General features: G+C 47.7%; 1 protein-coding gene across 1 annotated transcript; it reads left to right on the top strand.

Annotated features, from left to right (window-relative positions):
- Positions 1-27,598, top strand: LOC126516874 (uncharacterized). Its single transcript, XM_050166959.3, has 6 exons — positions 1-263; positions 2,284-2,367; positions 13,680-13,842; positions 16,632-16,769; positions 21,449-21,553; positions 27,248-27,598. Exons 1-5 carry the CDS (start codon positions 231-233, stop codon positions 21,541-21,543), a joined length of 513 nt encoding a protein of 170 aa, XP_050022916.3. The 5' UTR covers positions 1-230; the 3' UTR covers positions 21,544-21,553; positions 27,248-27,598.

The raw sequence follows: 27,598 nt of genomic DNA on the forward strand, positions 1-27,598 counted from the left end.
TAAGCTGTATAACAGTGCCACCTGTGGTCGGAAAAGGGACGCCCAGATACCGACGTATGAAAAAATGCCAAGGATACGAACCTCAAATACGAACCTAAATTACGAACCTCAGAAGCAGCTGATCAACACCAATTATTTTTTTCGAGTATGCCGTTGTATACGCAAGACGAGTAGATTTGTACAAGATAGTGCTTCTTACGTTGTTTCGTGTCTGCTTTCGCAGCTCAAGAATGTCGGCTAGCCCGTCATCTTTTAGTCAACCGGTGAGTTCTGAAGCAATTTTTTCACACCACACGCACGCCGCACGCAGCCTATAGGCTGAGTCAGTCTTGCTCCTGAGGATGCACGGATTCTACCGGTATTTTTTTTTTTTTTTTGGCAAGGAAGGCCTTTTCTCGAACGAGGATGTAGATCTCACGCGAGGCAATGGCGGTGGACGTAATAATTGTAGACATAACAAATGTGAACGAGGCATTTAAAAAAAAAAATCTTCCCCTATGTGTGAACACGGCGCATTCACGTATAGGCTATTTCCGCGAAGCGCTTGCTGGTCGTGAATAAATTGTCGACAGGCGACGCACGTGCACACACTGACTGAATACAAAAAACACGTGGATCGAGAAGTGTGGTGCGTAAGAGGTTGCTTTCTGTTCGGCGCCTATAACAGCCGCTGATGTATAAAACGCCAAGGGCAATCACAACTTCTCGAGTGACCTCAGGGAAGAGAGACTGTGAGAAAAATAAAAACCATCACATTAGCGCAGTGCCGTTCGGACGATAAAGCTTTGCCCTGTCCATGTATACCGAGCCCAATCAGTCCCGTTATCGGGCTAATTATCCCCACATCCACACCTGGCAATCCTCTCCGAAGTAAAATGCTTTACACGTTCATTTCATTATCTGGACAAGGACGCGTGAGTTAAACACCGCGCTGCAACGCCATCGGAGATGCATACCATGCTCGCATTCTCGCGCATCATCTGTCGACAGCCGTACGTGCACAGCTTGTGCCGTGAACTAGCAACGTTCTACAGCCTGACGCCTTTACAACGAGAACTGTTATGACGAGATGACCTCTGTAAGGTAGGAAAGCGATGGGCCAGCCGCTTTCCTATGTGCATTGCGAGTGAGGCAGCAACAAAGCTTGTAACGAATTTGCGTGTTTAACGAAAGGAAAGCACGGGGAAGGCGGGAGATGGAAATTCAAGATGGCGAGCAAAACGAGAAAAGACAGGTCCACTTGTCGAAACGTTGGCTCCCGCTTTTACCTTGATCTCGTTTTGCTCATCGTCTTGTTTAACCACTTAATATATGCGTACTCGACCACACTTTGGTGTTTTATAACGCGCACACATGAGAACACTTGGCTATTTTGTTCGTCTTTGTCGTGCGGTGGCACTTCGCGTAGTTTGCGCAATTTTCACGTACTGGTCTACCGAAAACTTGAGCGCACCGACGTTTGCAGTTTCCGCAAATAACCTTAGAAAGGGCCGCTTGGCAATCCCAGCAGAATTCCGAGTCTTTGTGGGTTGCGATCCTATTATTCATCCGCGATGAAAAACCAACGTAAACACCTGCATCTACAATCGGCTTGACAATCATGCCTGTAGTATTGGAAAACAGTGTGAAGCTAATGGTGCAGAATAAATTACGGCTGCATAAAAAAAAAAGAACGTAGGCGTCTACAGAACCAACTCTGTTATGTTTGAGCTCTTGCATCGCACCGCTGTACGCTAAGGGGCGTGATCAATATAATGATACGACGTGTACGACGAAGGCTACATACTTATCCGTACATTTATTCATAAGTGTGTAGGGCTGTATTTGGAGAAGATAGAGAAATAATAGGACATCCCGCGTGTCTTTGAAATTTAAAAGGAAATCGTAAAAGGGGTTGAGACGGTTTTGACCTGCACACGATCGAGTCACTGTCACCGATACTAAACAGTCCATGTTGTACCAAGTTTATGTACATTTCCGGGGACACATAAAAAAAAATTATTGTCACGATGCTGGAGATGAAGGCTAAATACCGTACGCCTGACAAAGCTCGTAGCATCACTAGGACAGGGATCAACAGCAGAGCAATATAAATAACGCTAAAATAATGGCACATCTATAGTTTTCTATATACTGCGCCGCCTGCATTAATAACGTTGATCAGTTTATTGGAAAAATAAATCTTGTGCAATGACACAAGCGTTGGCGGAAGCCCCGTGACTGCTTTATTTTTCGCGCATTCCGCCTGTCTCACGTCAACTCTTGCGCACCCGGCTTCGACAGGTGCCTCACGAGGCCGCGGGTTCGGGCGCAGAAACCAGTCGTCAAGGAGGCGAGCACTGTCAGCGGACTGTCAGGAGGAGACACGTGCGTATACGCAGAACCTCTTTGTGGCATCTTCAGCCGGGGACACGCAGGAGATCCTTTGGCGCGGGAACGGTCACCGCGCGGGATTTTATTTTTTTCAAAGAATCGAGCGCTTGCTTTCGTGTTCATTTGGCCTACGTAGCAAACATCGTGTTGGCAGTAAATATGGTCGGTGCGCGCCAAGTGGCCCTTTTGTATCCTCTACGGAGCGTTATCATGATTCCTCTTCTTACGGCCGCAACTTTCGCCGCTTTGTTTCCACGATTCGGAGCGTGCGTGCTTCGGTACGGCGCGTACTGCTGAGGCGGCGCCCGCATCATTTTAGAGCGCAGCTCTTTAGGCGCCCGTTATTGCGTTTCGCATCGGTGAGGCCCCTCGGTGTAACCGAGCGAACGAGCACAGCGAAGGATGAAAGACCGAATGCAGAGTGCAGCGGGGGATGAAAGACGCCGATATCAAAGAGAGCGCGAGGTGGAAAGTGGTGGAGGAGGTTATGACGAAAGCGTGAGAATAAAAGCATAGTGCCGTGCAAGAAGGGCTATGCAGCGACGACCGCTACGAGATGGCGCCAGAGTAGCGCGTCGCCGTCTGTTCCCCGATGGCATGCGGCGAGCGCGCGCCCAGGTTACCATATATGTGGAAACAGAAGAGCTGCATGCGCGGAAGTCGGCGGCTGTGAATCGCGGCCACGCGTTACCCACGTGCTGCCTCTCGCGATCTCCTGATTAGCGAGGCTCCACATTTCGCTCTGTTTGTATAACGTGCCGCACGAGACAGATTGTCCGCGCCAGCCAATATATGGTGAAATGAAAACACGTCTAGTGCTGCGTTGAAACTTCGCAAGGAAGTATCATAATCGTCGGTGAACCTTTTTCTTCTCACCTCCTTTCGCATCTCCTTCCCCTCTCTCAACGGCACGTGCACTGATCCCCCATGGAGCAATGATGGCAAAAGCGCAAGCCGATTAATTTTTTGACCTTGACTTTCCGTGCTCACTTCAGCCTTTAACCATCGCGTGTAGCTAGCGTGTTCGGACTCTCGGCCATTAATTCGGGGCTTGCACCTCACTGCAAACACTCGGTTTGGGCCAGTCTAGACGGCGGTTCCGTCTGTCCACAGCTTCGTCCCCCTTCAGCGACCGCTGCTGTTTGCGTGTACCCATCGCCAACCGAGATGGCCGGCTATCGCGTTCTTCTGCTGAGCACAGGGTCGTGAGTTGAATTTTCGAATACGGTGGCCGCATTCCGTTGGGGTGGTATAATAAAAGCGCTCGTGTGTCTTGGTTTTGGTCATGCTAATGCACTCCAGGTGGTCAGGGCTTATTTCGGAGCATGTCCTCTGCGGAGTCTGTCATAGCCACTATGTTGCTTTGGGACGTTGGAATCAATCAATCAATCAATCAATCAATCAATCAATCAATCAATCAATCAATCAATCAATCAATCAATCAATCAATCAATCAATCAATCAATCAATCAATCAATCAATCAATCAATCAATCAATCAATCAATCAATCAATCGCCTGAATTATCGCCACCTTCTTGTTATCGACACCGCGCGTAAGACGCGCTTGCTCCGAAACTGCCAACGCTGTTTGCATGGCAAGACGTGTGTTCGTAAGTGCAGTGTTGTAGAGTCTCGAACCTTTACTCGAGCATTAGCGGTTGCTGTAGAATGTTCAGTGACGCATCTATACATACCGGACCGACTTGAGCACTATGGCTCGATTCGAAAACCGTCATATGCCTGCGCGCCGCTGTTGTGACTTGTAGGCGCTGTTTCGTTGTTATGGACGCAAGTTCGCCCGGGGAAAAGTTAGATTTCTGGCTCATTATTGTTTTTAGGATCTCTGTCTCGCCACATCATCGTCACAAGCCCGCGACAATGTGTCGCTATCAGCTACTAGCGTTGTGTTAGTAACTGTTTCACAGTTATCATTAAGAACGTATGGTAGCTAAGTCCGCTTGGCTGCTGCTCGTGCTGATGGCGCGACTTGGCGTGGATAAGTTTATATCTACGCTTCCACAAAATCATTTGAGTCTCCTTGGAACAGTGTGATTCAAGAAGTACAATAAGGCACGGGGTCGTGCATTGTTAGGGGGAATGCCCATTGCTATTCCGGCACTGACAGTGGCTTACATACAGTGTATTTTGTTATTTCAAACATTAAAAAAAAAGCCCGCACAGTTTACTCAAATCACGTCACCACAGATTAAGTTCCTGCCAAGGTGGACGTCATTTGCAAGATAAACGAAAGCAATATATTGTTTAATTAAGCCAATTACTTAACTAACGTCTTAGTTGCAAACCTTACGGGTTATTTTTATATTGGAAAGTTGAATGAAATCGTCGTAACTGTCTATTTAACTGTTTCTAAATTCCATATAAGCCGAAAGAACAGGCGTTAAATAAATTGTTTGTTCCATTTAACTGATTACGTACGCAGCACTGTGAAGGGCCGTTCGCAGTGCAACCCCGTTGCGACGCTGTATGACGGCATCCAATGAAGCTTGACTGTACGGCGCGATAGAGCGATCTGTCTCGCCCCTACTGATGAAGTGCATCCAATCGGGAGTTGCGCGCCGCGCCAATTGGAGCAGGATTGTGGGACGAGGGAAGTGCGACGGCAGCTTCATTTACGCCACGCGTTCAAGACACACAGGGGTTCAACAGAACGCAGCCTTTGGCGGCATCGCGTCCGCAGTGACGTAAATTCAACAAATAATATTCGAGGCCAGTTACTTACCAGTAACCCACTACGATAATGGAAGAGAGAATAGTCTAAAGGAATTTGACATCCCACAAGTAACGCCGGAAGAAGTAAAGAAAGCCTTGGGAGCTATGCAAAGGGGGAAGGCAGCTGGGGAGGATCAGGTAACAGCAGACTTGTTCAAGGATGGTGGGCAGATTATTATAGAAAAACTGGCCACCCTGTATACGCAATGCCTCATAACCTCGAGCGTACCGGAATCCTAGAAGAACGCCAACGCAATCCTAATCAATAAAGAAGGGGACGCCAAAGACTTGAAAAATTATAGACCGATCAGCTTATACTGTCCGTTGCCTACAATGTATTTACTAAGGTAATCTCTAATAGAATCAGGAACACCTTAGACTTCCGTCAACCAAAGGACCAGGCAGGATTCCGTAAAGGCTACTCAACAATAGACCATATTCACACTATCTATCAGGCGATAGACAAATGTGCGGAATGTAATCAACCCTTATATATAGCTTTTATTGATTACGAGAAAGCGTTTGATTCAGTCCAAACCTCATCAGTCATGCACGCATTACGGAATCAGGGTGTAGACGAGCCTTATGTAAAAATACTGAAAGATATCTATAGCGGCTCCACAGCTACCGTAGTCCTCCATAAAGAAAGCAACAAAATCCCAACAAAGAAAGGCGTCAGGCAGGGAGATACGATCTCTCCAATGTTATTCACAGCGTGTTTACAGGAGGTATTCAGAAAGCAGGATTGGGAAGAAATGGGGATAAGAGTTAATGGAGAATACCTTAGTAACTTGCGATTCGCTGATGATATTGCCTTGCTTAGTAACTCAGGGGACCAATTGCAATGCATGCACACTGGCCCGGAGAGACAAATCAGAAGGGTGGATCTAAAACCTAATCTGCAGAAAACTAATGTTTAACAGTCTCGGAAGAGAACAGCAGTTTACGATAGGTAGCGAGGCACTGGAAGTGGTAAGGGAATACATCTACTTAGGACAGGTAGTGACTGCGGATCCGGATCATGAGACTGAAATAATCAGAAGAATAAGAATGGGCTGGGGTGCGTTTGGCAGGCATAAAGTAATTCTCTTATCATGAACAGCAGGTTGCCATTATCCCTCAAGAGAAAAGTATATAACAGCTGTGTCTTACCAGTACTTACCTACGAGGCAGAAACCTGGAGGTTTACGAAAATGGTTCTACTTAAATTGAGGACGACGCAACGAGCTAATGGAAAGAAGAATGATAGGTGTAACGTCAAGAAGGAAAAGAAGATAGCAGATTGGGTGAGGGAACAAACGCGGGTAAATGGCATCTTAGTTGAAATCAAGAAAAAGAAATGGGCATAGACATGTAATGAGGAGGGAAGATAACCGATGGTCATTAAGGGTTACGGACGGGATTCCAAGAGAAGGGAAACGTAGCAGGGGGCGGCAGAAAGTTAGGTGGACAGATGAGATTAAGAAGTTTGCAGGGACAACATGGCCACAATTAGCACATGACCGGGGTAGTTGGTGAAGTATGGGAGAGGCCTTTGCCCTGCTGTGGGCGTAGCCAGGCTAATGATGATGATGAATTCGGTTTACATTAAATTATGGCGTTTTATGGGCTAAAACCACTTTCTGATTATGAGGCACGCCGTAGTGGAGGACTCCGGAAATTTCGACCACCTGGGGATCTTTAATGTGCACCTAAATCTACGTACAAGGGTGTTTTCGCATTTCGCCCCCACCGAAATGCGGCCGCCGTGGCCGCCATTCGATCCCGCGACCTCTTGCTTATCAGCCCAACACCATAGCCACTGAGCAACCATGGCGGGTTGTTCGGTTTACATGGCCATATTGAAATACAGAGTTACGAAAGTAGACTTTTATGGCAATTGTCTTTTTCCCATATAAACGTGTGCTGTAGAGTTGCGAACTAGGATGTCAAATATTGAAATTAGTTCATTTAGTCAATTTATTGCTTTGCTTTTTCTCGAAAATGATGTCCACCTGGACAGATAATTAACATGTAGTGACGTAAATCAGGTTACTCTTGCAGGCTTTTCTTTTTCAAGGCGTGTTCGAAGTAAAAAAATGTATTTTAATTTTTCTTTTACTTTTCAAGTAAGGCCTACAGGTTGAGTTCATTCCTCGACATCCACAGTAACGCTTCGTACCGGCCATTTATTTCCTCACTGATATAAAGGAAACATTCAAATTCTATTGGCCCAAATGACATTTACTCGTGTGAAAGAAATCACAGTTATAGGTCTGTATTATTGCATGGATACTCGGCAATTCCAAATCGGGATGCACCCTCCTCTGAAATAGTATTTTTTCTGCGCAACATATGGGTATCTTTCAACTCTATTGTAATAAACCTTGCAATCTCTTGGCCTCCAAAATTTGGCCAGCCATAAAGAACAAGCACCAGCGCGGCAGACGCGATATGAGGCGATAGTCCGCTAGACGCACCGGATGTACTTTCTTCGCGGTACTTTCGAGAGAGTCATCCACAGGGGTTGGGCATTGCAAACGAGACGAGCGAGCTGCACAGATCGCATGCTGACGATCGTTTCTGCGAAGTGTCGAACTGCTGCATGGCGCAAATAGCTTCAGAGATTCCAAGCGAACGCCCGCGCGCCCTTCCTCTCTAGGGAGTCCCTGACGGAGAACTAAGGTCACGCGCATAAACGCCTCTACATCAGACCCACTGCCTGCCACGTCACCGATTATGACACGTAGGCAAACGATTCAATTCAGAATGCGCAAAAGCGCTACTTGCAAGTGCACCGCGCAGCCGGAAGGGTGGAAAAAAAAGAGGGGGAGGGGATTGAGGCAGGGCTCGCGACGGAAACACGATGCAAACGCAACGCGGTTTCGCGGCTCCTTTATGGGAGAAGGCAGGAAAGGAATACTGTTTGCGGACACTACTCGAATTGTGCGGTTTTACGTGCCAAAACCACGATTTGATTATGAGGCGCGCCGTAGTGTTAATTATGACCACCAGGGGATCTTTAAAGGTCCCCTGAAACGGTGCGGACAAATTTTGCAGACGCGTAGGGTACAGCTTAAGTTAACCATTCGCACCACAATTTGTGGGAAACCACTCATATTAAGAGAGCTACGGACGATTACAAGTTACCCTCCTCCATAGCCATGCGCTTTCTCCTCAACTCGTTCGCCGAGTGATCGGGGCTAAGCTCCGCCTTCACTGGCTTTGCGTCATGATGGCACGTCGTGTCGTCTACTTCCGGTTCTCTAGGAGCGAGCGCGCGATGCCTCTCCGCACTCTCCGCCAGCTGCTTGGCAGTCGACCCCGAGCGAGAGCTATTGAAGCAGCGTGCGTTGCGAGAATTCTGTCGCAGCGCCGAACTTGTCTGGTATTCCGGTGACCACAGGCGGGCTGGGCCTTTCGACGGGTGGGTGGAGGCATAAACTCAAGCTGATGAAGCAACTTTAGCGTAGACGTACGTGAGCGGCCTGATCGGTCTGCACGGTCCATCCACCTGTTGGCGCAGAGCTTAACCAGCCAAACAAAGAGCTAATATTGCTCTAACCAAGTGTAAAACATTTTAAACATTTACAAAAAACAGCATGCTAACGATTACGCTCCTGCGAAAAGTTTACACCAGCAGCAAAGAAGAATACACTTCGTTACTGTTACTGTGTTTGGGTGAGCTCTGTGCCACCAGGTGGCTGCACCGTGGAGATCATTCACGTTTGTGCTTCTGCTCATCCCATGAAACGGCACGGTAAAGTGCCCAGGCCCTGTCCCCTCGCTTGCGTTTACCCGAATACCGGACCCGCGAAACGCTAGTGTAGTACTAATCCTCCAGTGTAAATGACGGCCGCAAACGCGCAAATTCTGGCGCCCATCGGATAGCGACAGTCAGATGCGCTGCAGCCACTCCGCTCGTCTGCTGACTTGCAGAGGGACACGATGTCGCAGCTTGACATATTGACAGTCGCTACGCTTGCAGCCCACAACGCAACAAAGGCGATTCATAGTGCTCACAAAAAGACTGAGGCCGACTCTGACCACGGAGCTCTCGTCGAGACGGATCACGTTGTAACACAAGCAGACGACGCTTGCTGTGCCGGAAGTGTTGAAGTGTAGTGACAAATTGTTCTTGTGCGTTCTCTTTCTGTTACTTTCTTTTTATAGAAACAAATTAACTAACATTCCAACTATTACGAACATCATTTGTTCACCATAAAGGTGAAAAAATTATAGATGACGCGCCCTAGGCAGCCAATCGGATAGCTCGCCCTACTGACGTCATTTGGGTGATTTACGTCATATGGTTCGGGGCGGCTAAAAATTCCGCCGAGCAGTGTGCTGCGATCGGCAGCGATGTACATTTCTCAAACCTTATAATAAATTAGACGCTTTACGCGGACCACTTAGATGTGTCAATTAATGATCAGAAGGACTTACTCTAACGACTCAGTACGTTTGTACAAAATCGTCAAAATCGTTTCAGGGTCTTTTTAACGTGTCCCTAATGCTGTTTATGATGTACATGGTGAGGATGGAGAAGGCGCAAGAAGGAAGCAATATCGGGTATAATCTCTCATACAAACAGGCAGGTACAGTAGTAGAGCAGCAGCTTCCAGGCTTATTTTATGCGGACGACATTGTGTTACTCGCTAACAAGCAAGGTGATTTGCAACGTGTGGCTAATATCTGCGGGCAGGAAGGCAAGAATTTAGGTTTGAAATTTAGCGTTAGAAAATAAAGTGTTATGGTATTCAATGAAAACTAGGAACAGACAGTGGCAATACAGGCCCAGGAAATACCTCGGGTAAAAGAATATACATATCTTGGTATATGGATGAACGAAGGCAATAGATATAAGGAAACACAGGAAAAAACAATAAGAGTAAAGTGGAAGAGAAATGCAACCATAATGAAGCACAGAGTGCTATGGGGTTACAATAGGTACGAGGTGCTCCGGGGTATGTGGAAAGCTGTAATGGTTCCAGGAGTTACTTTTGGAAATGCAGTTGTTTGCTTGAAATCAGGAGTACAATCAGGACTCGATGGGAACCAAAGGTCAGTGGGACGCCTCGCATTGGGCGCTCACGGGAAGGCTACAAATTAAGCTGTGCAGGGTGATACAGGATGAACATGTTTTGAAGTGAAGGAGGCTCGCAGTAAAATTGATTATGAAGAACAAATGAGGAATATGGAAGAAAGTAAATCGGTTGGGAGAGTGTTGAGGCATTTGTACAGAAAAAAACATAGATTCAGAGTGGAGGAAAAAAAACTAGGAAGCTTACCAGCAAGTATGCGGCCTGTAGGGTGGGCAACACAGCAACAAAGAAGGTCAAGCGGAAAGTCAGAGAGGCTGAAATAATCTCATGGGTGGCGGCAATGGAAAAGAAACCTGCCATGAGTAACTACTTAAGAGGAAAAAACGAAATCAGGAAAGAAAGAATTTAGAAACAAAGGAAAGCTCATTACTTTTCGAAGCGAGATCGGGATGCCTTAGAACACGCACCTATAAAGCGAGATATAAGAACGTAAAAAAAGCATGTGCTTGGGCTGAGGTAAAGCTAGGGAAGCGATGGAGCATGTTTTATTAGAATGTGAAGATATCTGCCCAGCGGTCGATTTAGGCACCACTGGACTCCTGAATACCTTGGGCTTAGCGGGAGCAGGGGAAAAGCAAACATGTCCGCAATAGAGATTAGTAAGAGGCCATTGGAAGATTGGTGGAAGAGACGTAGGGAAACGACAAAAAAAAAAATAAAAAAAATAGAAGAAACGGAGACGTACAAAAACAAAGTTCGCAATAGGGGCCAGAAAATTTGGTTATATGAATTCACCGTGCGTTTTTCTTTTTCTTTTGTTTCTTTTTTAACCTAGGTAGGACATTAGGCAGTATAATAGCAAGAGCTTGGTGGCGCAACCCACCAGAGGGGACGCTCATAACATCCCTCAATTCACCCATCCATCCATGCAGGGAACACACGGACGCTATAATCGAAGGCAGACGAAGGGAGTGTCTGTGTTGGAAGAGAATCCCGCCTCCTGGTAGCAAGCATAGCGACGTGGCATTTGAATTTCTCCAATCTGCTCTAGTTATTAATGATCCAATTTTAAAAATTCTTGGTGTAAAACGCTTCATAGAAGGTCCTTTACAACTTTCAATGTTAAAAAAAAAAAATTCCGATGTGGACTTATGAAGAGCTCTTTAACGCGTGTGTGATAACATTCGCGAAAGAGTCTGTAATTACTGTGTCTAGAATTGCTGGCTTTGATTTAAGCAAGAAAATACAAATGAAAGAAAAATACATTTCATATGGCGTATTTTTTAATAACGGAAACTCTAGAAGAGACTATAGATTATATTTTAACACTGTGCCTGTATTTGTTTGGCAGAAAGGGATGCGTTATTGTCGGAGAAAGTGAAAGACAACTTGTATATTAAATCTCACGGATAAACCGTGGCGCCGGATATTTGACGGCGATGTCATGTATTTTATGTCATTTTTGTCATGTTGCGGGGGTTACTGTAAGAAACAAAAGCCCACTCAAGCTGTCATGTTGAGTTGTCCTTTGATTTGTTACGCAATACGATCCTTCTTTATTTATAAACGCCTGACAAACCTCGACCAGACGCCGTGAAATTGAATATGCCACTTGGCTGGTGCGGCGGGAACTTCAACCCATAGCACTGGTCATTCGTCTGTGTCCTCCTACAGTCGTTTTAGTGTTTACGTTCGTTTCCGGCATAGCAGGCCTCCGCTAATGGTTAAGGTTGGCCTCCTTCTAGCTTAACATCTGTAAGCTACTAGTGTAGGTTAACGCAATATTCGTATTTTCATCTAGTGGCTCTATGAGTTATCGGTTTATTGAATAAGAGCGACGTAGGCGACCGCCCGCTGGTTGTTATCGACGCTTTCGACTTGGCACAAACTACAGTTGCTGCTGAATCTTGCGCTAAAGCCGGGCAAACACCAACAGGCCATGCCTACGACGAGACGATATGTATATAAACAGGGCGAGCTGTGTTTTCTTGCCAGTCACAAACACGGCACTGACGGAAAAAAGAAAAGAAAAAAACGAGAGCCGTACACGCCATCGACAAGCGCTGATTCCCAGTGGATTATTCGTGACTCTAACATCGACAAACAATTTGCAATTAGCGCCGCATATATGCTTACGCGCTTCCTTCTTTGTCGGCGTCTGCTGCAGCTCACGCTAATGTATACAACATGAATTACCAACTCGGCCAAACCCCGATCGCGCCCCAGATCGCGCGTTCAGTTTGCGTTCGGTTTCGCCCCGCACGACTGGCCTAACTGGCTGCGCCGACGTCGGCGCGCCCAAGGCCGATCGCGTGAGGCGAAACCGAACGCAAACTGAACGCGCGTTTCGAAAAACGAGCTCCGATCGCGCCCCAGTTGGGTTATTTCTTGGCGTCAGGTTCCCGTCTGCGTCGCGCGTTTTCAGCTGCGCGCACGAATGATCGCGACGTTGTACGGCTTGCTTTCGCACTTGCGTTTCTCCTTCTCGGCGTAAACCTCCGAGCTTTTGTTGATCTGAATACTTGTGCTCTTTGGGCAGACTTTCGTGCTTAATTCTGTAAGCGGAATAATTATGGGAACAGCCAGCACACTTCCTGCTGTTCGAGTGTATTACGTAGTGCAACGCTATGGCACGATACGCTGTCTCCAGTGCGCATTGCGCATTTATTGCCGTGACAGCCCTTGCAATGTTGACACATTAATTTAGGGAACGAAATTACAACTGGGGATAGGGCACCGCACTACGCCCTTAACACGCATATATGGATTGCTAGCGCCTCGAAACAAAAACAACTTGACTTCATGCTTACCCTTAGTATCAACACAATATCCACCCAAACTGTCAAATAATTTTAAAGTGACCGTTGTTTGCGCCAAGGGTCGTCCATGGCACAGAAAGCGAGGAATTGCGAATAGTTTTGCAGTACCGGTTAAAAAGGACCGGTTGGTTAAAGGACCGGTTGGGAACTTCCAAAATGAAGAAGCTATACATCGAACGTGTATTTCACAAAAAAACTGACAAGAAACTAGGATGGGTATCGGAACAACCAAAGTTTAATGGAACACGTACAACTTATTTAAAAGTTATAAATCGAATAAAAATTAACAGAAATCATTGAAGCCATGCGACTGACCATCTCGGCAACAACTGGAGTTACGTTTAAAACTCAGCTCCAACCTCAAGCAAACTGCGCGAGGAAATCAGCCAGAACGAAAGTAAATGAAACCGTCCAGCCTCGACTGAGACAAGGAGAGTGGAACAGGTCAAGCGAGAACGCGCGCTTGTAAACATAGAACGATAAGGCATTGCGTTAGCGGAGACGTCAAAACGGAGTGAACCAAACGCAAAATGCCAGAGTGCCTCTCGCAGAGGACAATTTTTCTTGGGGTTTTGCAGGGACGTACGGACTATACCCGCGCGTCCATTGCACAGCATTTACTTGGGAAGGAGTTTCAGGACTTATGAGCTTGCATCCGTTTGACTCGACACGTTGTAACGCCTTACAGTCCCGTTCGCCTCTGATTAGTGGCTGTTTTGGTGTCTCTGCCAGTGGCGGATGCTGCTGTGCCTGAGCTGCTTGTCCGCCGTCTTCCTGGTGCTGCTGGTACTGGCGGTGGTGTACGCCTTGGTGCCGGAGTCTCTGGCGCAGCAGTCACTGACCTCCCCGCGCCGTTGCGGAGACATCCCCACCTGGGGGGAGGCCAATCTCAAAGGTTAGGGCGCACTCGGACGACCACAGGCGGCGAAGAATTTGAACTATGAGTGAGAAGAAGCTCAAAGTAGAAAAAAAAAAAAATAGAAGTGCTCAAAACACGTCAATGACAAACTTGACATTTGTCAGAGACAGACACTACGCTTCTATTTGCTACCACCCATTAGAGTGTCCTGAGGAGTCTGAAAAGTCACTCTATTGCGCGGATAAAGAAACAGATCCTATCAGACATTATGCGGAAGTACGCAGAACATCATTAATGTCAATGCCTTACACATTAGTGCTCGCCCAATACAATTATGCACTAAAATTGCTCAATGAACTTGGAGATGACAAATTACACCTCGCTACAAAGACATAAGCATGCGCTATCCTCGGCTAGCAGTTGTGGCCTCTGGACAATCGGCCGTAACAACGCGTTCCAACGGTTAACCAGGTCAGCTCGAGCGGCGCAGGTAGACAACGTAAGACTGCTACCCCCCTACAGTAGAAATTTCGTACGTCGCCTGCTGAGATCGCTCTTTTGGTTTTGGAAATCGACTTACGCCTGCTATTGGCGCAAGTACTGAAGTTCGCACCTGTGCTACCATTACATAACACGCCCTTTTTCGACTACAGCGCTAGTTTTTGCAGCGGCGGGCATCGGAAGCTCGCTGATCTTAGGAACAGTTTTAGATTTGTGAATACGCCTTTTTCGTAAGATTTTTCTTACGCCAAAATTGGTTCGCAAGTTCGCTTACTGAATTTCGCCCCAATTTCTGGAAAGCACTTGAACGGGAATGTCATTGAACGTTCCCGCGTAGCTGCAAGCCCCTAATGGCGCTTCGGTGAAATCCTGCTGCAAAACTTCCCCATTCAGTTTCGTCTCGTTTGTATCACTTGTGGGCGTGTCCGTTGGCGTCTGTGTAGCAATGGGTTACCCACTAGAACAGGAAGCAACTGTTCTAACAATCAGTTTGACGCCACTGAACGCAAACCAAACAAAGTATATATTTTATCAAGCAGGTGTTTAACAGAGTACGCCACCAGAAACGTCACATGCTGTCTCTCGCGGGATTTTAAAAAAATATAAAACGTGTGCGATCTCATTGGAAAGCCGAGCTCGTTAAAACCTTCAGTGCGCGGTAATATATGATTCGCTACCTACTCTACGCCTCACCATAAACAATGGGATCTCGATACATCACGTTAAACAAGCTTCCACGGTGCAGTGTAGTTTCGCAAAAAGTAGGTTTCTCCAGCGCACATTGTTCTATGCTGAGACATAGTAGCAGTTTCCTGAATTTATATGTCTAGACTTTCGTGAACTCCGTCACCTGCAATAATTCTCATTTCTTTCTCGTGTTATTTTGAGCGGTTTAGTAAGAGAGCGGGCAAGTAGCTTATATCCTGCTGAAAACCCCAAAACACGGAACTCGCAAGCGTGGCAAAGGCCGCGACTTTGTCTTAACATGCCAACTCAAGCGTGACAGCAAAGGTATAGCACGGTGCATTGGCGTGCACCTTTCATTTATAACACCCGTGTCACCAACACCAACCGCTGGGGCCACGACTAACATGAAACATTTCAAAAGCAAGAAGACGCGCCCATGCTTCATCACTCGTCTGAAGGCTACACGCCGAGCTTCGCCAAGCTCGAAGGCCAAGCTTGTTCTACCGTATTCAAGCGCGACCACGCCTTGTCGCAGCACGACCAGCGTAAGCCGATCTCGGGCTCTCTTAATTACCTAGTGTTGACCGATCGAAAGTATCATTCCAAATCTGAATCGCTTCCTCCGCTCGCTAGGCTGTGGCGCTGCTGTCAAATGCGGAAAGCTTCAGCGCAGGGTGCCTAAATTCGAGAAAAAAAAACAACATTCTCTATAGCCCGCGTACTTGCAGCCGCGATTCTATGTAGGAAAGCGGGCAGTCGGCACATCTGAAGGTTGGATGCAGTTGGCGTGATCAAGTTTTGTTTCCATTTAAATTTATTTTTTACGGGTAACCAGCGAACAGTAATGCTGCTTCTGTGTGCCATTAAAAACTGCTTCATCCGCTTGCTGTGCTGCGCATTGCTGAATGTTACTGCTCTGGTTGCCCGTTAGTACGGACTTCACTGGGAGCGCCAGTCTTCCGAGAGGACATGAAAGTCAAAGCTCGTAGGCTCCTATCTAGAAGGTGTTTGAATGCTACGTTCGAGCCGGTACGAGGGGGCAGACGACACCCTTTGCTGTGGTAGGCTCGTAGTTTCGTGTGAAGTGCGCGCTTCACTTTCAGGCAGAGCACATTGCGAGCAGCAACGTAGGTGACCGACGTTATGCCATCAGCGTTTGAGCATAGAACTAAAAGCACCACCAACCAGCTTTGCGCGTGCCAGCTAAGTCGCGCCAGGCGCATGCGCGGCGGGGCCTATCTGACCGCTGGCAAAATCAAGCGGTAGTGGCAACGATATAGCGGGTAGAAGAATGCTCACGCTTTCTGTTAGCTTTGTGCGTTTGTAATAACGGTTCGGCAGTTTACCGTAACGACTGGTATAAAAGTTGCACGAAGTCCAAACGTGTACTTGTCATCCCTTGAATGCTGTGTTGGCTCATACCTGTCTCATCGGTAGGCACTGCTTTTGAATTAATTCACCCTGAATCGAAGCTGTATTTAGATTGTCATTAGTGGCTTGGATATATAGTGTGTAAATAGTGGGGCTGAGGACAGTCCGTGGGTTCAAAGTGCGTGCTTCGTCACGAACGAACACTCCAAGGGGTAACACGTCCGTGCACGTCACTGGTCCGAGAGCCTGGTCAATTTATCTTGCAGATCATTATCAGCTGTGCACGCAAAACATGTGCTCCCTGGCCACGTGCGGTCCCATCAACGAGAGCGTGTGTCACATGAAACCACTCGTCTTCGAAGACAAGTGCAAGTGCTGCGATTGGTGCCTCCTTCGAACCGTCAGTAAGCACGACAGCCACCCGTCCCTTATCTCTTCTCTTTAAGCACAGCAAAAAGAAGAACACTTGGTATACGGAGTATGTCCGCCTTCCCATTGAAATGATGTAGAGAGACCAACGACTGATATTAAGAACAGCATTTTTTCTTTCAGCGTTACGGAAAATTATAATCGAAAATATGCAGATCGGCAACAGTTATTTGAAAAGCATGCTTGAGATTTCAAACAAATGTTTTCGATCTTCGCACCTTTGAATTTAGCTGTATGTGCGATGGCAACATTGGCGGCCGGGAGCGAGTGCGAGAAGTAATACAGGGTTTCTCGCGTAATCAAGCATTTAAAAAAAAGTGGTTAGCCGCAGCTGAATGGAGTCCATGACATGTGGGTTACCGTCATGTGGCGCTCCTTAGTTTTTTTTTTTAATATTCAGCTTAATTAGTTAATTGACTAAGATCAATTATGCAGATTTCTAATGCTCACTTTAGGGCCAAGTGCGTTTCTTTGCGTTTAGAGGGGGGTTCAGAAACGACGGATCAAATTTTTTGTGGCACCGTACACCCGGGCACAATATATTACGGACCATGAAATCTGAGAAAAAGCTGAATATCTCCGCAAGCTCACAACGCAGTCTGGTATTTGCATTTCGGGCCTCGACTAGAATATGCTAAAAACATTGTCGCATACAGTTTTACTGCTACAGGCTGCTCGGGGATTGAACGTTTCCCCGAGATCCCGTGGTCCGTAAACTTTTGTGGCCGGGTGTACATGCAGCGTGGCGATTTCTTTTTGCGTTTAAAGAAAGCCCGCGAAATAGGAAATAAAACCACGTGACTGCGCTCGTGCGCTATCGTATTGCAGTTAACCGTGTCTCGAGCCTATCGCTTATCAGGGACGACGGTGCTTCCTTTCCGTGTGCCACCTGCAAGGATGCCTGCGCACTGGGAAGCCGATGCCTAGAGCCGCGGCCGCTCACTTCACCACGGTCCGCGCGCGCGGTTCTTTCGCGCGAAGCGCGGTTGACAGCCCTGCAATACGATAGCGCATGAGCGCAGTCACGTGGTTTTATTTCGTATCTCGCGCGTTTTCTTTAAAAGCCGAAAAAAAAATCACCACACAGCGTGTGAGTTGCCACAAGAAATTGGACCGGTCGTTTCTGAATCCACTCTAGAACGCGAGGAAACGCACTTGGCCCTAAATTGAACATTAAAATACGTTGCATAATTCATCTTAGTTAATTAACTAATTAAGTGGAATACAAGAGTATACTCTAAGGAGCGCCGCATGGAGGCAAACCATATGTCATTAGCTTCATTCAGCTGTGGTTACCTGCTTTTTTAAAATCCTTGGTTCAAGTTACGTGAAACACCGTGTATAAGCTGCGCATGTACATACAAGCTTTTGCCCCACATCCCGGACCTACAGCGACGTTTTGATGGGCTCTCGATTTTGCCGGATGCCGACAGATGGTCGAGGAGATATTAATGTTGAGATGATGGGGAAAATAACCTTTGCATGAGACCGAGGAGGAGAAAGGGAGGAACCACAACGTATCTTATTGAAGTGTTGGTGAAGAAAGAACTCCAGACAAGATTGAGGTTATTTACATGTACCTCAGTTATCGCCCTGCCAGTGTACGTGTAGGAGTGAAACTGCGCTACACCCTTAAAAAAGTTCGCACGCTTTGCGTCGTATTTTGTCCCACAACAATAATCCTCACCTGTCTTGCCCGCATTTTCTTTCTGTAACACTGCGAGCCGGATAGTTTCCAAGTGACGAACGTCTTGCGCGCTGGCAGTGTGACACAACATTCTCGACAGGAACGTAGCGAGCACTGAGTTTTAAAAAAAGGAACCGCAAGTAAACGCAGGTGACGATTTTTGCTGTGGGACTAGGTAAGCGTCAAAGGGTGTAAACTTTTTAAAGATTGTAGTCTGAGGACAACGAACACGTTTAAACAAGTTGGCACCCTTTGGGCCTTGTCTTGTCCGCACAATGATGATCGTCAGCTGCCTTGCTTGCGTTTCCTTTCTTGAACACAGCGCTCGCGAATTTCCTGCCGAGAATGCTGTGTCACGCTGATAACGCGCAAACCGTTCGTGACCTTAAAGTACCGGGCTCGCAGCGGTAAAATTAACATTAAATTATGGGGTTTTACGTGCCATAAACCACGATCTTATTGTTAGGAACGCCGTAGTGGGGGACTCCGTAATAATTTGGACCCCCTGGGGCTCTTTAACATGCACCTAAATCTACGTGCACGGGAGTTTTCGCATTTCGCCCCCATCGAAATACGGCCGCCGCGGTCGGGATTCGTGCTCAGCAGCCCAACACCATAGCCACTAAGCAACCACGGCGGGTTACAAAAATTTGTCCTGGTCCGGGACAGCGTTAAAGAAAGGAAATGAGGGCAAGATCGACGAAGATTTTGTTTTGAGACAAGTTCCAAAGCGTGCAAGCTTTCTAATAGTGCATGATCGTCATCGATCTCGCTTGCGTTGCCTTTGTTGAAAAATCTGCGCTCGTTACTTTCCTGTCGAGAATGTTATGTCACGCTGATAACGCGCGTGCCATGGAGGCAAGAAACAAAATAGGAGAGGCCCTGACGTCACGGTTTTGAGTCCGCAAATGCAGCCATATTGGTGTGCCATCTCTCTTTCCTCCTCCAATCAGCTCGCGGGAGCAGATAGGCGCGAGCTTTGAGCTTGCATTGCTACGAGCCGCCGGAAGTGTGTGATGCCGAGGCGCGTCATATCAAAGCGCAAAACTTCTGTAACAGTTTTAGTGAATCAGACGGGCTCTTGTGCTTTCCTGCGACACGTTGAAGGCGATGCCAAAGACCCGCGCCGTAATTACTTGAGTGTTCCTGTTGCTGGCTGACGCTCACACTCGTAGACCTCAAACACAGCTTTCAAGCTTACACGCCACGCTTCGAAGTCAGCTTGTCTGGCGAACAGAATGTGCTGCGAGAAAGACGCGGGCCGAAAAATCTCACTTTTCAGAGGCCGAGAGCAGCAGCGAGAGCTGCAGGAGCGCGGTTTCTATGGAAACGACGAAGTTTGGGGTACCAGTCCCAGTGCTCCTTTTCGAAAAACAGCATGTGACTTTCGCCATACTTTCTCCGACACGTCCGTGCTGGCCGGGCCCTCTCATGCGCTTTCCTTCCTCCATGGAGCGTGCCATTTGTGTCCGGAAAGTATATATGGGGCTCGCAGCGTTGAGGAAAGGAAATGCGGGCAAGATCGATGACGATCTTGTTGTGGGACAAGATAAGCCCCAAAGTGTGTAAATTTTCTTAAGAGTGCATGATCGTCATCGATCTTGCCCCTTTCTCGCTCGCTAATCTTCGCTCGCTACTTTCCTGCCGAGAATGCTATGTCACGCTGATAACGCGCTTCCCGTTCGTGACCTGAAAGCAGTGCAAGTACCGGCCTTAAAGAAAGGAAATGCGGGCAAGACAGATGACGATTATCGTTACTGGACACGACAAGCCCAAAATTGTGCGAGCATTTTTAAGAGTGCGTCTGAGCGCCAGATTCTAGTTTGGTTGTCTCAGGTGCAGCCGGCGGCGCCTCCGCAGTAGAGAGTTTTAGCTGAGCGTCGCTTACGGGCTGCTGCTGTCAAGCTATACGCTCTGAGGCGATGCGCAATCTTCCTTTATCTCGCATTTTCGATTGAGTGTTTATCCTAGAGGCACGAGCCTTGCGCTATCAGTTTGGCTGCAAAACGAGAAGGAAATCCAGTGGACGCGCTGCCGCGCTTTAGCTCGGTCGGCTCAACGCCGGAGCAAGCTTCAAGGCTTGCAAGCTTCCGCTGCCGGCATGAGCGCCGTGCGCGCGCGGACAGCGTTCCTGCTGAGCAAACTATTAGCGCAGCTGAATGCAAACGCTAAGCTGAAATCGTCTAATATCGTTTGTCACGGACTGTCGGTGTGAAGAAGCGATAAGAAATGTCGTAGTTGGTCTCGCAACACCGGAGATGCTTCTGGTTGCAGTCAACGCGCCCACTACTTGCTCAAGTTCATACGGAGGCTCGTGCGAGGCTGAACAAGTACTAAGGCATCTCGCTATGCCCAAGACGGACAGGAGAAGCGCGCACAATTTACTGCTAACGAGCAAGCAGCGCCACGTTTCATCGTAATCATATATAGTTTACAAATGCTGGTCTAACGGTGTAAAAACTTTGATGATGAATTTATTTGATAAAAGACATTTCAGTATTCAGTGACTGAGACGGATAGATCGATATATGGTACTGTGGTTCGTAAACTTTGGTACCGGCAGTGGTCGTTTTCCGACTGTCGGTTCGCATTTTCTCAACATTTCTGTGCTGATATATAAGCACATGGTTTAACATTTCAACGACAACGTCGTACTCGAGTAATCGTGTGCATGATGATCTGAACGCGCTGTGATTGATTTTTGATCCTGTTTGGCAAGTGCAGGCCGTACCTAAACGTGCTCAAGTCAAAGTCAAATTCACTTACACAAACCACGTATTAAAAAGGTGTAGTAAACTTGAAAGAAAAAGCAAAATGTTAGTTTCAGGAGACACATTGAAATATGGTAAACGCTTTGACGGCACTTGATGTTTTTTTTTTTTTTACTTGAACTTAGATGCCGAGACGCGCGTGACGTGCCGGTACGGCGTTGAAAAACAAATCGCGAATCGTTCGACTTTTCCGCAGCCTGCAAGCACCGCGAGGAGAGTGGCGATGACAAGTCCGTGGACCGGTACTTTGCCTGCCAGCGCCCCTGCTATCCCTTGCGGCCTCCCAAGTAGCAGTAGCGAGGCAAGTTACTGCCCAGCGGAAACTCAGCATTCCGAGCAATACTTGCACGGTTAGATTTAGCTTGCGCAATAGGTGTGGATGACAAAGTGAAATATATCTTAAGAAGTAGGAGAACCCGCCGTGGTGGCTTAGGGTCTATGGCGTTGCAATACAACGTGACGGGTTCAACGCCCTATCTACGAGTACTGTTTACGTCCAAGTTTGTAACACAGATATGTTCACCGCACTTGCACCTATACCCGTGTCTTTTTCGTGGTCACCCACACTTATTCATTCTGAGGTTTCACATGCCAAAACGACGATTTGATTATAAGGCATGTCGTACAATGTGGGACTTAGGATTACTTTTAACCACCTGGGGCTCTTGAACATGCCCACAATGCACATTAAATTTGCATTTCACCTTCACCGAAATGCTACCGGGATTCGATGCCGCGTTCTCGGGCTTAGTGGCGCAATGCGATGTAGCCACATACGCCACCACGGCGGGTCAAATTATTTCAGATGCAAACTCTCTAGACAGCCGTGACGAAAATAGTTTTTTCGCGACTTATTCACGTTGCTCGTCGCTTAAATTTATTTTAATGCAAAAGAAGAGAAATGGCAAAGTAAACGGATTGCGCACAATTGCGGGTATTGAACGAACGTTGAGCAAAATAACGTTTTTTTTTTTCTGATAAGCAGCGGACGACGGAACTACGGAGAAAAACAAGCACGCATCTGCGCCCAAACATGTGGATTATTTTGCAGCGAAGCTGTTCAGGTCGTACAAATGTATTCAAAGGTGTCCTACTAAAATTTACTGTCTCGTGACTTCTAAGCGTTTGCATTGGCTGTTGGAGGACTAACAAATGTTGTGGGCGGAAATTTGACAAGGACATGATTGTGGGAGGATGTTTCAGATAGTGTGCGTGCGCTGTTAACTTTGTGGGCTATAGTTGGATGAGTTGTGAGAAGTTCTCAATGTTTCGTGAAACGCTTGTTCGAGTAATTTACATACGGTTGGACGAAGCGTTGCGAAAAAGCAGCTTCGCTTATCGCATAAAACTTTTTCGAAAATAAGATACGTACCAGGAAAAATATGGCGGTAAACTTTCAAACCTGCGCAGCGATAAGCGGATTATTAGATTCGCGTAAATTGAAGTCCGTTGCGCAGATGTCTTCGGAAGACTAAAATGGATGCCGCCAAAGACTGGTCGCATGTATGAGGAGAGAATTCATATACGAATAAAGCTCGTGGCTCGAACAACACAATGTTGCAGTTTAAAAGTTCTCGGGATGTTGTAGGAGAGTCACAACGAATAAAAAAAAATTGCGGGGCAAATCGCGAAAATATTTTCTTCGGAATAGCAATAAATTATGAAAATGTGCCTGAGCAGGGGATATTTCATGATGACACTTTGGATTCGCATAGGGGATGCCCGCCAAGTACGGATACATGTGTTGAAAGGGCACTTGGCACGTTCACAAGTCGTAATTTGAGCGCGATTAAAAAATTGGCTGAAGGCTTAGCTTGGTTAAGCCTGGAAGATTGCGAAAGCAATAGCCTTGGCTGCGCCTTAGTTCGGCTGATGGTGTGGACATGGTTGCCCTTTGTTAAACTTATGGCTATACATCATCCGACATAGCGCAAGGCAGCGCGCCGACCACTGCGAGGAGCCGAGCTGTAGCCCCACTTATCCTCCTAGCGTGACGTCACACCAGCGAGCGCCCTCTCTCGGTAGCGCCGCAGCAGCAGCGCTCAAGGCTTCGCCTCCACCATGGAGGAAGGAAACTGAGGAGAGGCCCTACCCCCTCCGCGCGCTAAGAGAAAAGTATGGAGGAAATGACGTAATAGGTTCTCCTTTGTTTTGCTGTTTTTTTATTTCTTTGCTGTAGTGGCCCCGCCTTTCTGGCCACAATGACGGCTTTGTTATTGTTCTGTGCGCTCACATGTGTTGCTCCGAAAGTTTCGTACCGTGGCAAAGGCGCCGTGCGGGCAGGTTTGCGTTGGTCTCCGTGATTTGTTGCGCTGTGTTGTCTGGACCGTGCTCTACCGAATGTTGCTGTGGCCAGGTGGGACAGGAGGAACTAAAGTTCGTGAAATGAACGCGCATGCAACGCTGTACGCAATGTACCGCGCCACGGCAATGGCTACGGATGAAGGAATATCCGCGGGAAATGTTGCCTTCTTTCGCGGAATCATGCTAACGTGCTAACGATTGCTTAGTATTGCTGCGGAGCGCGCGGGTCCGGGTAGCACGGTTGCGCGCAGCGCGGCGTGGTTTCGCGAGAAATGTAAACAAGACAGGAGAGCTGGCCCGATAGGCGGAGCAACGCCATGAGCAACGCCAACTTCCGCCTTCACTTAGATTCCGTGTACTTAGATTTAGGTGCACGTTAAAGAACCCCAGGTGGTCGAAATTTCCGGAGTCCTCCACTACGGCGTGCCTCATAATCAGAAAGTGGTTTTGGCACGTAAAACCCCATAATTAAAAAAATTAAACGAGTGACGTCAGGGCCTCTCCTTAGTTTCCTTCCTCCGTGGTCTTCACCATCGATGCCGCGAGCTGGGGCCCCGTCTCTCGGTCTGGCGTGACGTCACACCAGCGAGCGCCATCTCTCGGTAGCGCCGCAGCAGCGGCACGCAAGGCTTCGCCTCCATCATCGATGCCGCGAGCTGGGGCCCCGTCTCTCGGTCTGGCGTGACGTCACACGGTCGCGTGACACGCAGCTGTGTAAGGAGGCGCCACGACCACCGATGGGCCGAAAGTGCGAGCAGTAGAGAGTTTTAGCCCAGCGGGTTTACGGCCAGCGGAGCGGAGCGGGCGAGCGGAGACGCGGCTGCGCATGCGCGCAACGCTGAGGCGGACAGCGGTTTTAGGGCCGATTTACGCTCGAGCCGCCCATCGCCGCAAGCCGCACCGCACGCTTGCGGTCGCGCGAGAAATTGCACATATCCAGCACTTGTGCACAAATTACCATTTACACTGTTTGCACAATGTATACCTTACACATTGTAAACCGAAATTTGTGCACAAATGTTTGATACGTGCAATCTTTCACGCGACCGCACGCGTGCGGTGCGGCTTGCGGCGATGGGCGGCTCGAGCGTAAATCGGCCCTTACGGAGCAGCGTTTACGCCCGCTGGAAAGCACTCCCCAGCGGAGGGTATAGACCGTTTCATCGGGCGAGGAGGATAGGGCGCGCGGAGAGCCTTTCCTCCTCTCTGGCTTGGGCGATCCGGCGCGGCGCTGCTTGAAAGTATTGCTGTCGCGTGCTGCGGAACGATTTCGAGATGTTTTAGATCGTACTTTGTGAAATTTACGCCATGTTCGTTCATATAAGGTCGTAAGGGAAGCCTTTCGGTGCATCGGTAACTACTGTAGGCAGAAATATGTCTTGGGGCGCAAAAATGTGACTCGCATAATCAGCCGCGGTGTACGCGCATTATCAATCGCGGTGCATGTTTGTATGTGTTGTTTACTATTTTGCTTATATCGATTTTAATTCAACAAAGAAAACCGGCGTATCTGTATTAGCAGCATTAAATGGTAAATCAGCTCACTGTCTGATCGATCGGCGTAGGGAGTAAAACATAAAACATAAGAGCGCATGCTCGTGCACGGCCAACCTAATGCAACCATGAAACATCTAAGCGGCAGGCGCTATCAAATATTTGTGATACACTGGCATCGTTCTCACGCATTTCAAGTGTAGTATGCTTGAAATTACCATATGTCTACGCTAGCCTTACTGCATGAGGCCCGTGGCGCTGCTCAACACAGCGATCACTGCGGTTGGTGAGCCAGCACGATACATATATAAGCTGTGTGCTTCGGCATTGCCTTTTTGGCCTGTATACAGCCATTATATATGAGAGGGTTCGCATAAAAAGAATGCGATGGCTATTTTTTTAGCGCAAAATTTCCGTAATACGTGTGAGTACGTCGTAGAGAACTGAACGAACACAACCGAAAAAAAAATTCGGTTATCATCCTCTTTCTCTAAAAAGCAAGAGAAAACGGGCTAACGTCTCACAACGTTTATAGATATAAAACCGCTGATGCCGTATGCTTGGACCATGCGCTATATAGAACAAAGATATCTGTAATTCAGCACCTAATACTGCTTAGGACGCTCGCGCAGTTCGTAAACGGTCGCTTTGCTGGACAAGCTTAATTCAGACTGTATAAGGTATGCTGCTATTACTAGCCAAAACTATTTTATTCATGGGTGGAAACCCCATCCATCCAACCAAGTAGTCACGCAATGTAACCTGCAGCGAATAGTTTGAACGCTTGTCAAAGTATAATAGCACAGCTCCTATCGTAGCAGAACGGTACCCACGCTGTTACGATCGTCGCGTATGTTTCATGGCTCCTAAACCGCAGCTTAGAAATAGAGGATAATACTGTAATAAGGTCACATTACTGATTGGAACATTCGGAAATACACAATTGATCTCCGAGGCTGATTGTAGGCTCAAATATGCGCGCGCACATCGCGCTGTGTGTTCCGTCCACCTCAACGCCAGCAGAAATTCCGGCCATGATGCCTTAAACCACTTCAGCAAGTCTCACAGAACCGTTTACCATGTAGAAGACGCGCGTCATACCAAACAGAAAGCACGACCGCGAAAACAAACGCCAGAACCTACCGCCGAGCGTATACCTGCCATGCAAAAGACCGCTTTCACCCAAGCCAGTATGGCGCTGCTCATAGGCGGCGCCACTGCGTTCACAATATGGCGGCGCCTACGAAAAAACGGTCTATACGCAGCGCACGAGCGTGCGTAAGCGCGCGCGGGCGTGTATGGGAAATGCAAGATGGCAGCCGCGAACATGAACGCCGGCAGTTCGGCATCGACGACGGTGACTGCGGCGCTGACCCGTACATTAGTACTCAGTACATTATTAACAAATAATGTACCGAGAACATGTAATATATCTTTATTCAACATTTCTTGCACTATAAAAGCAAGCGTAATTCAAATTCAGTTCTCAGTAACTCCTATTCGGACCACGAGGTGGGGCGGCAGAGCGCCTCGCTCTTTACCCCGCTCGAGCGGGTGAGTGATCCGCCGGGCTGAAATTCTTTTTTCGCGAGCCGCTCCGCTGGCGCAACGGTGGAGACCGCGAGCGGAGCGAAACGTAAACCCGCTGAGCTAAAAGTCTCTAGTATTGCTTTCGCAATAAAATGCGTTGCACTTTCGGAGGCGTTGACGTTAGAGAAACGGCTGCGCCGGGCGGCGAATAAGTCACACGAATCGGTCACAGCAGTTGGCTACGAAGGCGGCAGGCAAGGAGCCATGATATTGGTCGGTGACAGTGGTACAGGGAGGTGATGTCAGTGAGGGAGGACAATGCCTGCCAAAGCAGCATGTCAAGAGCAAAAACAGCTGCGCTGGTAATTGGTTTTGTGATTTAGAGAGGTCGCGCAAGCCTACTGACATTTTTCGCGAGGGAAGTTTACATTTCAGCCCAACAAAAGTGAGCAGAAAAATGTCATACACGATGACCAGCTAGATGAAGCCATATCGGGAATGTCGCTTGTTCTTCTCGCTGACAGCCATGCTTATTCAGCTACATTTTTAGTTTGGAAACCAGTAGGTCATACCGTCTCATGGTCGCTTTCTGTCAGAGGCAGTGCTCTGGAATGGGCTCGATTTACCTTGATCATGTGAAAACGCTTTCCTTTTTGTTCTATTACAGATGACCGGCGGATCTACGTGGGCATGAATCGCTGGATCATCGTAGCAGTGTTCAAGTTTCCCTAATACAACTTCGAAGACGTATTTACTTTCCTTGTAGAGGTTGTCATATTTCTTGTTGTATTACTATTACATTTCCCCAGGCTTTCTCAAGTGCCACAAGTAAATCGCGAAACTGCATCGTTATCTGATATAGAATATAAGTAAGGCACCATAATAATGAGTTTTAATAACACCGCCTTGTCTTAGCAAGCTGCAAGAACAGATATGCATAAAAAGCGTATATAGACAAACATTCAAGTGTAGAAAAACCGCTCTGCTGGCACATTGGGACCAGAGCCAAAAAGAAGAG

The sequence above is a fragment of the Dermacentor andersoni genome, chromosome 1 (assembly GCF_023375885.2).
Source record: "Dermacentor andersoni chromosome 1, qqDerAnde1_hic_scaffold, whole genome shotgun sequence".
Taxonomy (NCBI): domain Eukaryota; kingdom Metazoa; phylum Arthropoda; class Arachnida; order Ixodida; family Ixodidae; genus Dermacentor; species Dermacentor andersoni.